The 13,538-nt window shown below is 34.4% G+C and overlaps 1 protein-coding gene across 1 annotated transcript in view; it reads left to right on the forward strand.

Annotated features, from left to right (window-relative positions):
- Nucleotides 1-13,295, forward strand: part of CIDEA (cell death inducing DFFA like effector a) — a 28,679-nt gene extending 15,384 nt beyond the window's left edge. Inside the window, exons 2-5 of the mRNA XM_012541562.2 lie at nucleotides 4,011-4,155; nucleotides 6,669-6,815; nucleotides 10,284-10,459; nucleotides 12,842-13,295. Coding sequence (XP_012397016.1) covers nucleotides 4,011-4,155; nucleotides 6,669-6,815; nucleotides 10,284-10,459; nucleotides 12,842-12,986 — 613 coding nt within the window. The 3' untranslated portion in view covers nucleotides 12,987-13,295. The remainder of the gene's footprint in view (nucleotides 1-4,010; nucleotides 4,156-6,668; nucleotides 6,816-10,283; nucleotides 10,460-12,841) is intronic.
- The last annotated feature ends 243 nt before the right edge of the window (nucleotides 13,296-13,538 follow it).

Raw genomic sequence — 13,538 nt, forward strand, 5'->3', positions numbered from 1 at the left:
AAATTTCCCCTTCTTCTACAGTTTATATGAGGGATAAATATTCTTATGTCATCTTATTTTGAAGGATATTCAAACAAATTTGATTGTTTTGGGAAAGAGTCATAGGAGCTAGAATAAACTATACAATGCATATAAAAGAAGCAGAAATAGAATCAGAATAGGAAATAAGGCAATAAAACTCTTTTTGCAGATAATATGATGATATATTTGGAACATCTCAAAGATTCAATTAAAATATCATTTGAAACAATTAAATATTTTAACAAAGTAGCAGGATAAAAAGTAAATCCAGGCCATCAATTGGAGAATAGCTGAATAAATTGTGGTATATGAATGTTATGGAATATTATTGTTCTGTAAGAAATAACCAGCAGGATGATTTCAGAAAGGCCTGGGGAGACTTGCATGAAGTGATGCTGAGTAAAATGAGCAGGACCAGGATATCATTATATATTTCAACAACAATACTATATAATGATCAATTCTGATGGACGTGGTTCTTTTCAACAATGAGATGAACCAAATCAGTTCCATTTGTTCAATAATAAATAGAACCAGCTACCCCCAGCAAAAAAACTCTGGGAAATGAGTGTGAACCACTACATAGCATTTCCAATCCCTCTGTTTTTTGTCTGCCTGCATTTTTGATTTCCTTCACAGGTTAATTGTGCATTATTTCAAAGTCTGATTCTTCTTGTGCAGCAAAATAACTGTATGGATATGTATACATATATTGTATTTAACATATATTTTAACATATTTAACATGTATTGGTCTCTCTGCCATCTGGGGGAAGGGGTGGGGAAGAAGGAGGGAAAAAATTGGAACAAAAGGTTTTGCAAAGGTCAATGCTGAAAAATTACCCATGCATATATCTTGTAAATAAAAAGCTATAATAAAAAAAGTAAACTACATGAATTCTCAACATTTCTATATATCACAAACAAAACCCTGCAAAAAAGGTAGTGAGAGATACCTCACTTAAAAATAACTCTAGACAGTATAAAATACCTGGGAGTATATCTGCCAAATAAAACCAAGAACTATATAAGCAAAAATATAAAAACATTTTTACACAAATAAAATCATATTTAAATAATTAGAGAAATATTAATTAATCATAGGTAAGTAGGGCAAATATGATAAAAATGACAATTTTACCTAAACTAATTTGCATATTCAATGCCATACCAATTACATTGCCAAAAAATTGTCTTATTGAGTTAGAAAAAAATAACAAAATTCAATTGATCTATAGAAGTATTCATATTCTTAGTAATTAGCATTAGAAGAAAAGGTCAAGAATATCAAAGGAATTCATGGAGAAAAAAATTTAAAGGAAGGAGGTTTAACAATGCCAGATTTTAAACTACAGTATAAGGCAGTACTCATCAAAACTGGTACTGGCTAAGAAATAGAAATGTAGATAGTAAAACAGAATAAACATGAATTTATAGAAACAAATAACTACAGTGATCTGGTGTTGATAAGTGTGAAGACACTATTTGATTTAAAAAAAAAACATTGGGAAGGCTGGAAAGCAGTCTGATAGAAACTGAATATATCTTATATCATTTACCCAGAGGTCAAAATAGATACATAACTTAGGTGTAATGGGCTGAGGTTTGAGCTGATGCACTGAGGTCCCAAGTACATGAGGCTAGATAGTAATTGGGCTATACTCTATTAATATACATGATTGGATAAAGAATGGTCCCTGCCCACTCTCCGTGCAAGTCCTGATGTGTTGTATAGGAAATGACGATTTTGGTGGGTGGAGGCAGAGAGAGAGGGAAGAAGACAAGCTGGGAGAGATTGGGCTGGGTTCGAGACTCCGAGCTGCTGGTTGTGTGGCTGCTGGTCGAGCTAGCTTCTTGACTCAGCTGCATACATTGCTATCGCCGATTCTCTTCCACCTCCGATCCTTCTTCACTGAGAATAAAGACTGACGATTTTCCCCTAACCTGAATTCCTGTCTCGTGCTGATCTTAAAATACACGATCTTAACACTTAGGTATAAAGAGAGATATTATAAGAAATTTTGAAAAACATAGAAAATGGTACCTATCAGATTTATAGGTCAGGGAACAACTTATAAGCAAATAAAACATAGAGAACAATGTAAGGTAAAAAATGGATAATTTTGAATATATTAAATGTAAAAGGTTTTGTACAAATAAAACAAATGTAATCAAGATCAAAAGGAGAGCCGAAAATTGGAAAGGGGAATTTATAGACAATTTCTCAACTAACAGTCTCATCTCTCAAATATATAAAGATCTGTCAAATCTATAAAAATATGAGTCATTACCCAATTGACAAATGGTCAAAGGACATCAACAGGAAGTTTTCTGATGAAGAATTCAAAACAATGTATAGTCATGTGAAAAAAAATGCTCTAAATCATTACTGATTAGGGAAATGCAAATTAAAACAACTTTGTGATATCATTTTACACCTATTAGATTGACTAAAATGATAGAAGGAGAAAGAAAGAAATGTTGGAGGGGGCAATGAAAAATTGGAACACTAATTCACTGTTGGTGGAACTGTGAACTGATCCAACTATTTTGGAGAACAATAGGGACTTATCCCCAAAGAGTTATTAAACTATGTATAACCTTTGATCCAGCAATACCATTACTAAGTATTTTCCAAGATGATTGGGGAGAAGGGAAAAAGACTATGTGTTCTAAAACATTTATAGCAGTTCTCTTTGTGGTAGCAAAGAATTGGAAATTATGGGGATGCCTGTCGATTAGGGAATGTCTGAACAAATTGTGTTTTATGATTGTAATGAAATACTACTGTGCTATAAGAAATGATGAGCTTAATGACTATAGAAAAATATGAATAGAAACATTGAAATGATATAAATAGAACCAAGAAAATGTTTACAGTAAGAGCAATATTGCTTTAAGAACAACTTTAAGTGATCAAATCATAAATACCTATAAATACCCAAATTAACTACAAATGACCCATGAAGGAACATACTATCTATATCTACAGAAGTAACTGATAGATGTATAGAATGATTTCACATGCACACACACATACAAACATATAAACACATTTGCATCTAATGGTAGCCATCTCTAGGATGGGAGGAGAGGAGGAAGGAGAAAAAAAAAAAGAAAATTACATGATTATTATATATTTAAAGTTGTACATAACATTTGCAGTTTCATGTGGTCATCTTTTTTTTCTATGCTACTATGTTATGAAAATGCTTGTTTTATTTCTTAAATTCAAAATATATACATATTTTTAAAAATAAACATGAGTTTCCACAACCAGTAATGAACTATCCTGCATAGACAGAGCATTCTATATGAAATAGGATGATAAAGAGTGAGGCACAGATGGCAAATCCAAGAGGCTTAGTGATTATTGTAGGTTTAAGATGTCAGGGAAGTCTTCAGGGAGTTTATCCAGATTGTTCTTAGTATCTAGTATTATAGACAAATAGGGGATGACAATATCTTTCTTCCTTATTACAAACCAATTAAAAATAATCTGAGGAATCCTTTTTTTAAGATCATGTTAACAAGCCCAGAATATGATTTTGGAACATTGTACAGAACATTTTTTTAATTGAAATACTTGTGCTTAGTATCTTAGGTACAAAAATTTGCTTTAAGTTGCTTTTTTGTTGTTTCTCCTTTCTAGAATTCTGAGTTTCCTCAAGTCCCTAAGGTCCTGCTTTCTACATAAAGCTTTTCTTGTGCCTCCAAACTGTTCACATGCTGTTACTCTTGAAATTAGTTGGTATACTTTTGTATTTACCTACACATATACACACACACACAAACACACACATACACACACACACACACATACACACACACACACACACACACACGTTGTGTTCCACAAAGGAATATAAGCTCCTTGAGGGCAGATACTCTTTCAATTTGTATCACCAGTGCTTTACACATAATAAATATTTAACAAATGTGTGTTGACTTAAAAATGAATTGAATTTGACCTGACTCTTCTGTTTTCAGGCCTTTGACTTTCATGGGATCACAAACCAAACGAGTTTTGTTAACTCCCCTCATGTATTCATCTCGGCCTTTCCGGGTCTCAAATCATGACCGAAGCAGCCGGCGTGGTGTGACAGCCAACACACTGAAGGAACTCATTAGCAAGGTATTGTTCCCAAAGCCCTCTTTTGACTATTCACAGTTGGTCCAACTAAGATACATAATACAACTCAATGATGGATATCAGAGCATAAGTGATAAGATTTTTGCTATTTCTTTAATCCCTTGTCAAACTTTGGAAATAGACTTTCTATTTTTGGCTAATTTTTTTTTTTGTTTCAGCTAATAAGAATAATGCTAGTTATGAATTAATTTTCAAGACTTACCAAGCTAAAATTTAACATACTGTTAGACCTTTATCTTATTTGTAGAAATAGAAAGTTGTGGGTTTTTTTTTAAAGCTTTGGAGTCAACAATAGAGTATAAATGTAGTTATAGAATGCATTTTATAAACCTTAAAGTACTATATAAATTATTTTAGTTCTCAATAATATGAGGAAAAAGGCAAGAGAGAAGGCTAAGGAATGTTGTATTTTAAGGACTTGGGGGGGGGGGAGGAGCAGAATAAGGAAAGAGAGGCAATGATTTTCTTTACTTTTACTTGAGCCAGGCCCCTTTTTGACAAATTAAACAGTCACCATATATATGAAAGCCACGAGAGAGAGAAAATTGGTAGTGGTAGTTAAGGTCATGCAATATATTAGTTTTTCAAAAAATGATCAAATGAAAGTCCATAATTTGCCAATATGTTGGTAGTTCTGTGAATTATAGACATCAATCACATATAATTTAGTGAATTTCTTTAAAATCTGTTTACCAAAACAATCTGATTAACATTTTTAAAGAAACTTCCAAAAAAAGTTGACATATTATATCCCAAAGAGCTCATAAAAGAGGGAAAAGAACCCATATGTGCAAAAATGTTTGTAGCAGCCTCCTTTTCTGCAGTAGCAAGAACTGGAAACTGAGTGGATGTCCATCAATTAGGGAATGGGACTAAGTAAGTTATGGTATATGAATGTTATGGAATATTATTGTTCTGTAAGAAATGATCAGCAGGATGATTTCAGAAAGGTCTGGAGAGACTTACATGAAATGATGCCGAATGAAGTGAGTAGAACCAAGAGAACAGCAACAACACTTGACTCTTTTCAACAATGAGGTGATTCAGGCCAATTTCAGTAGACTTGTAATGGAGAGAGCTATCTACATCCAGAAAAAGTACTGTTGGGACTAAATTTGGATCACAGCATAGTTTTTCCACCTTTTGTTGTTGTTTGCTTACTTTTTTTCTTTCTCATTTTTTTCTTTTTGATCTGATTTTTCTTGTGCAGCAAGATAAATGTGGAAATATGTATAGGAAAATTGTACATGTTTAACATATATTGGATTACTTGCTGTCTAAGGGAGGGAAGAAAAGAGGGAGAAAAATTTAGAATACAAGTTTTTGCAAGGGTGAATGCTGAAAACTGCATATATTTTGAAAATAAAAAGCTATTATTTTTTTAAAATCTACTTAAATTATAAAAGGGAAAGTCATTTGAGAGCCTCTAGTTGCTATTTTATTTCAAGATAGTAGTTTGAAGAACATGTTGACATTTACTTTTATATTACAAAATATATTAATATGTATTTTTATACCTTTTAATAATAGATTTTTGACAACTAGCAAAGCCTAGTGGAAAGAGTGCTGACCTTTGAATTAAGACACCTGTGTTTTAGTTCTTGATAACTATGACCAAAAGCAAATCATTTAACAGCTCATAGCTTCCAATTTCCCCATATATAGACTAGAAATATTTTATATCTCACAAAGTTGTAAGGAAAAGTACTTAGAGACCAAGATGCTTTGATCAGATTCCAAGATCTTTCTAAATTAATTTCCTTTATAATATTATTGTCATAGATTTTCTATGACAACCAGTTGTCCTCCTGGTTTGCTCATTTCCCCCTATATTGATTCATACAAATCTTCCCATGTTTCTCTGAATTCATGGCATAGTGAATAGAGTGCTGGATCTGGAGTCAGGAACTTCTGAGTTCATATCTAGCCTCAGATACTTAGTAGCTAGGTGGTCCTGGGGAAGTCACATCACCCCTCTCTGCTTCAGTCTTTTCATCTGTAAAATGGGGATAACAACAGTGCCTACCTCCCAGGGTTTTTGTGAGAATTAACTGAGACAGTATTTGGAAAACAATACAGATACGCTTTAATAAATGCCTATTTTTCTTCTTTTTTGCATTATATTTGTTTTTTCTTACGATACAATAAGATTTTGTTAATTCTTACACCAAAATTTGTTTAGCTAAATTCCAACTAATGGATCTATTTTATTGCCAGTTCTTTGCTATTACAAAAAACATTTCCAAAAATATACTCTTGTTCATGTGGGTCCTTTCCATCTGACTTTGATCTCTTTGAGATATAACTAAATTTGAGATAGAAGAAATCTGTTAAAGTATTACACAAATGTGTGGTTGCCATTAGCCAAACTTGGTAAAATCAATAATCTCCTTTGGAAGTTAACAGATGGATGGCAATGATGAGCATTAGAGCTGAGCCAGACCATATTTATTAAAAGACCAATGATACTGGTTTTCTGTTCTATCACAAACTAGACCCTGGAAGCTTTAGCAATTACTCCTGGGCTGGTTACTTTGGTGTTGGAAGAAGATGGCACAGTTGTGGATACTGAAGAATTCTTTCAGACCCTAGGAGATAATACACATTTCATGATCTTGGAAAAAGGACAGAAGTGGACACTGGTAAGCAAAATTATCTGTCTGTCAGTTTGCAAAACTCCTAACATTGGAGCTGATATTTATCTGAAATGTGTGCCCAGGGAGAGCTCTATCCATACTCCCAACATAACTAGTGTCTTTGGAAAATAAAATTGTTAGACCTAAGGCAAAGGAATTGATGGGCCTGTCAGGGTCAATAAATAGATATATCCTAGAGTTGTAATTGATAGCATAATGTGTATTTGAGGGTGTGGCCTGGTGACTGAATGATATCCCTGTCTTCGGGGGAGATTAATGGGGGAAAACCAGGTAATCTTACAGCCTACATTTATTCAGCAGACATTTACTATTTACTCTGTGCTGTGGGATGGGAGGAAACTGGGAAGAAAAGAAACACAAAATGTAGAGGTCTTAGTCCCTGCCCTCATGGAGCTTACAGTCTAGTAGGGCATTGGAACAGATAACATAGATAATACAAAATTATAGAATATGTGCTTTAGAGAGGTATAAAACCAAGTGCCATAAGATCTATGAGGAGGAGACAGGTAGATGATAAGTAAAGGCTACCTACCCGGGAAAGCATTTGAGTTGAACTTTAAACGATTGGTAAAAATTTAACAGGGAAAGAAGGGGGAAAAGACATTTTAGGCATGTAGGGTATCAAGTTATAAGACTCATCTATTAATCTTAGAATTATTTCACTCAGCATCTGGCATATAGTTGGCACTTGATAAATCTTTGGATTGAAGGGATGGATACATTGTGCTACTTGGCCAGAAAATCCATAGAGTTAATTTTCCTGGAGATGATGGCTAATAGAACTTGCAATAAGAAGTTGCTTTATTCTTCTGAGTCTGTTTAAAAAAAAGAGAGAGAGAGAGATTTTAATGAGGGAATAAGTAGTAGTCAAGGAAAAGAGAGGTTATAGAGGAGGAAAGGAGAGAAGAAAATTTGTTTAGATGGGGGGAAAAGCTGAATTATTGAATTCCACTGAAGAGCTATCAGTAATGACATAATGAGTCTGGAGCAAGGACTATGGAAAGTTTTAAGAAAGTTCATCATAAACCAATGAAAGGCCAGATTGAATCCCAGAAGCATTTTCCATCAGATGATTTCCAGCCCTGCTTAAAATAAAAGCCTATCAATTCCAAAATTGAGGGTACTTTTTCCATGTTGTTTAAGGGAAAGAATTGTACACAGTGATAGATACTGAGTTGCAAGTAACCAGGGATCATGACTCTCCTAGGAGTGTGACTTTGAATAAATCACTTATTCTCTTTTGAACATGCTTTTCTTTATCCATTCTGTCTACCTAACAGACAGGTGTGGATGGAAGGGTTGTTCTAAACAAATCAAAACAGATTTTGATTTTCTTTTATCTTTTTAATTTTTTTTTAATTTTCAACTATACTGATCTCAGGTATCATCTTGGTTTTTGCCCTTTTCCTTTTAAAGAATTTTTTAAAGTGCATACTCAACTCCTCCTAATAGAGACATTCACTGAATTTGTTTTGAGACTTAATAGCTTAGTGATAAGGACAGAATCTATGATTTCATTGGCAGAGAGAACTGCCAGATAAGGAAACTTTTTACCAGTGCAAGTTGCAACTTCCTTTGTAACTTATAGTCTTAGAGAGTTGTCTAGAACACTATGAAAACTAAGTGATTTGACCAGGATCCCAGAGGCAGAGATTTAGCCAAGATGGGATTTGAAGCAAGATCTTTTCAACACTTCACCTCTACTTTATCCACTGCAGCATCCATTTTTTAGATTCCAATCCAGCTTCAAAGAGATTTATTATCTGTATGATCATAATCAAGTCACTTAACCATTCATACTTTTCTCATCTGGAAAATGGAGATAATACTATAATAACCTATTTCCTAAGGTTGTTGTAAAGATATTATTTTTGCAAATATTAAATTAATTTAAGTGGATGAGGAATATTGAGAAATGGCTATGATATGTAAAAAAATTTTAAAAGGCACAATAATTTCTAAACCCTTAAAAAAAACACTTTATAAATGAGTGATCCAAAATCAGCTATTTGTAATATATAATGTGACCACTAGGTGTCTTCCTCCACTAAAGGATGAAGACTTAGGTAGCTAGCTGGAGTCTTTTAAGAAAACATGTGGTTTGAAGATGGCTTTCTACATTCTTTACCCCTTGTGGAATAAATAACAAATCCATAAACTCCAGGGTTTTTAGGCTATGGTGTGTCAGTTATCTGGGATGTGGTGCAAATAAATTATTTCCTTCCTATATTCCATTAGGGCAGCTTCCTTTTCCAAGCAGACATAATGGTTATTTATATAAACCCTAATGGCTTAGAGTTTAGTATCTAGGTGTGCAATGATTATGACTTTGCTGCGTCCTAATTCGGATCTCTTTTTGTGGATGTTAGACCACCAGTAAAGAAACCCTAAGTTTTAGTTGAAAGCCCTCTGGTGAGGGCCATTAAAACAGGCCACATCAACTTTTGGGCCAATCTTCAGTTATCCTTGAGGAAGCAATATGATTGAGGAGTGGATTATCATCTATGTCTAGCAGATTGCTGATCTGTAAAATGAAGCTCAGGGACTTTAGGAAAAAAAACTCTGTGTGTATGGAAATAGAAAAATAGTAAGAAAAAAGGGATGAAATAAAAACAGTTGATAATATTTTTAAATAATGGAATTAAAATATTTTGGTCTGAAAAACCTTACTAATGCGGATTTCTGACTATGTTATAGCTTTGCACAATATTTCTCTCTGCCTCAGGCAGAGAATTTTTTTTTTTAATACAGTGCTTACTTGGGAGGGGGAGGGAAGGGATGCAGAACAACAATGCATTTAAAGTCAAAGGACCTGAGTTGAAATTCCAGCTTTGCCACTTAGTACCTATGTGACCTCTTAACCCCCAGATCTTCATTTCCTCAAAATACAAAGGAATTGGACTTGAAAACCCAGAACACTTCTAGCTTTAAATTGATAACCCATTTAAACCTCATTCCACCTCAGTTGATAACAATATGACATTAACATCTTCTGCCTGACTGCTTCTCCAAAATAGAAACAATGCTGACTACTTCTCAATTGAAAATGAATGATGAAGTGTTTTATTGTCAGGAGTAAAGCCAGAAGATCCAATCAAATAGCTATTTGGTATCTGTTACAACTTGCAAACCTATAAGTATATTCCAATATATTTTATCTCTTCTATTTACAGAATCCAACTCTTAAGTTTATACTTTGTCTTATTAAAATTCTGGCAGCAGAATCCTAATCCCAGTGGTACAAACATTGGACTGAGACACAAATTTTTCAAAACTCTAAATCAAATAGTTCTGCTTAAATTATAGGCCTTAGTGTAAGCAGCACCATGTGAGCATCAGATTTTACACTGGCTTCAATGAAGCCTGAAGCCAGCCTAAAAAAAAAGTTACAAAACAAGGTTTGGTTTGGCTAGGATTTTATTTATTTATTTTAATTATCTTTCCTCATAACAGGGTCCTAAATATGTTACTCAGAAGCAAAAAAGGTCTGGAATTGCAAGAGTCACTTTTGATTTATATAAGATGAATCCCAAAGACTTTCTTGGATGCTTAAACGTGAAAGCCACCATGTATGAGATGTACTCTGTCACTTATGACATCAAATGTACATCTGCCAAAGCTGTGCTGAGGTAAACAAGTAAAATGTCTCCGTGTATTATTCCAACAGCAAATGGTGTTTCACTTCTCCTAGTCTCAAATTCCTTGAGGATAAGAACTCGTCTATCTTTATATTCCCCAGCACTTAGCACAGTGCTGGTTACATAATAGGTGCTTCATAGGTGCTTATTGACTAACTGGTCTGATAAATTGATGCTTATTGATTGTTAAATTAGGAGCTCTCTTCTTACAAAAAGCCATTCTAGTCTTCCTTGATGCTACTGTATTCAATGTTAATTATCTCTAGTTTATCCAATGTATAATCTTTTTTGTATATGGTTGTTTGTATGTTATCTCCTTATTAGATTGTAAACTCTTTGAGAGTTGTCTTTTACCCTTCTTTTGCAACTCCAGAGCTTAGCAAAGTTCTTGGAATACAGTAGGGGCTTGATGAGGAACAACGTATATTGATTGACTGCAGGTTACAAGAGCCTTTAGTCTAACCTCAGAGTTTATTTTAATTACTTTAGATTGTATATTGACATCAAAAGTGTATAATCGCTGATTCTCAATATTATTATCAAATACTGCTATAGCAAAAACATCACTGAGTGCTGGGAATTGGTGGATTCTGACTTGATTCAATTAATTCAATTCACTTAATAAAAGGGAAAGCCATTTATCCTTCTAAATTTGAGATTCTTTATAAGGAAGTAGAATTATATGATCTTTGTGGTTCTTCTGATTTTAGATGCTATAATTAAGGATTAAGAGACCTCTGAATATCTTTACTCCACCAGAGTTTCCATGAATGTTGGATGAACTGATTTCCATGCAAGGAACCCGACCTATGACTACTGGATTCTATGAAGAGAGTTCCTAGGAAGGCAGCTAAAGCAGCAGGGCCCCTAGGAAGTTTATACAAAGATTTGATAATTCCTATATAGATATCACTCCTTCTACATTCAATGAGAAGGAGTGTGCCTGCTTTTATTTATCAAAAAGAGACAGCAGGGCAGCTAGGTGGCATAGTGGATGGAGCACCAGCCCTGAAATCAGGAGGACCTGAGTTCAAATCTGATCTCAGACACTTAACACTTCCCAGCTGTGAGCCTGGGCAAGTCACTTAACCTCAATTGCCTTGGCAAAAAAAAAAAAAAAAAAAAAAAAAAAGAGAGAGAGAAATAGAAATAAATTGCTTTTCTGTATTTTTCCTATAACAAATTTTACAACTACCCTCTCTGAGTGCACTAGAACAGGTCAGGAAGATGGCTTAAGAAAATAATAAAAGCCAAATAGGTTTATCAGTTAATCTTCAGATTAAAAAGCTTAGTCTAATTTCTCTTGTCACTTTAGTTAAAAAAAAAAAAAACAACACTCCTTTTATATGTAGCTAGTAATGAGGCAGAGGCAGCAATAAGGTGGCTTGAAGCAAGTAAAAGATGGATAATAGCATCTTGCTGCAATTTGACTCCCAGCAAAGACTTCCCTGAAAGACAAACTTAAGGATTTCTTCTCATTAGTTCAAATGAACGGGAAGATCAAATGATCCTCCTGAGAAGCAACAAGCATTCACTGAATAGTCACAACAGCTAAGGGAGTTGTGATAGCAGCCCAGCTGTCTAGCTCTGGGCAACTGTTTGAGCACAAGCCCCTAGGAAAGCTGCACCTGGCAAAAGGCAATAATTTACTCTGTGGCATCTCAGACAGGTTTGGAAGAGCTTCCACCCATAAGTGAAGACACATAAGAAGTTTATACCATTCCTGGCTATCTAAGCTGTGATTGTGACACAAGTTAAGGGAGGAAGGGGGAACTCTTTTTAAAAAAAAATCCATAGGAACAAAAATTGAAGACTTTTTTTTTTTTTTTTTTTTTAACAAACAAGAACTCTTTTTAATACTAAAATCTGTAGTAAGTGCTAGGCAAGATAGCATGATTTTAATCTTAAGAAGCTCTAACTAACTTCTAAGGACTACCTTGAAGTTGGTAACTGATTACCCTGAATGGAATAAGTTAACTAACCCCTTTATACAGGCAATGAAATCCTGACTAATTTTTCCCCCTTCCATAGGCCATAATATTCTAAAGTTACTGAAAAATAATGACTCAAAGCACTAACTATATCAGGTGCTATTCCGTGTTTAAGCTTGGCATTCCACTCAAATCAGGGCTTAGATAAGGGGTGTGTCTTGTCTAATTATAACCTAGTTAAGTTCAGGAGAGGTAGGGAATAGACTTCTTTCCTGTTGGAAACTGTTGCTTCTTTCCAACCCTCATATTGCCACTTGGGGGACAATGGAGCCAGATATAGAAGTAGAAAACTGATTTTTTTCTATCCTAATTTAAAATGCTTAGGGATGAAATCTTTGGGCCTTTTTTGATTTATTTTAAACTTATTTCTTCTGTCTTCTAGGCACTTCTTGAGGTTTATGTCCTATGCTGCCCAAGTCACTGGACAATTTCTCATCTACACTGGAAATTACATGTTACGTGTGCTTGACAATCCTGATGATTCTACCCCTCCTCTGAAACCAAGAACCAAGGGGTGGCTCCAGTAGGGGGACAGTGCCTTGCATTAAAGGAAATGTAGATGGCTCCTTTAGTTTCCTTCTCAATGTTAACTTTTAAATGACATATAATTGCAGATAGTTGGCCACTGCTACTCAATACTAATAATTCAGATAAAAGTTAGCTCTGGTCAGCTTTTTGTTTCTAGGAAATTTCTTTATGCTAATGAAAGGGATGATATGCAGAAGTGAGCCTGGAAAAAAGGGTAAACATAGTGGGTTTCCAATGACTGAAAATGGGAAAAGCTATCCTCTGTGAATTGCTACAAAGAGGACTAAATAAATATACTACTCAATAAATATGCTTTAGTGGCTTACTTATTGCAGTAGGCAGGGCCCTCTAGATATCTGTTTGTGTGTTTCTGAGAGTTGGCTTTTATGTACTATCTCATCTCTAAGCAAGCAAATGTAGGAAAAGTACTTTTGGTCTTCAATCCAGATTGCTAATGCCATAAAAGAAATAAAGAGCTGGCAGAAGTATTGTGTCTAATGGGTACTGAGGAACTAAACATGCATTATCTTCACCTAAATAAGATTGCAGTT

This window comes from Sarcophilus harrisii, chromosome 1 (genome assembly GCF_902635505.1).
Source record: "Sarcophilus harrisii chromosome 1, mSarHar1.11, whole genome shotgun sequence".
Classification (NCBI taxonomy): Eukaryota; Metazoa; Chordata; class Mammalia; order Dasyuromorphia; family Dasyuridae; genus Sarcophilus; species Sarcophilus harrisii.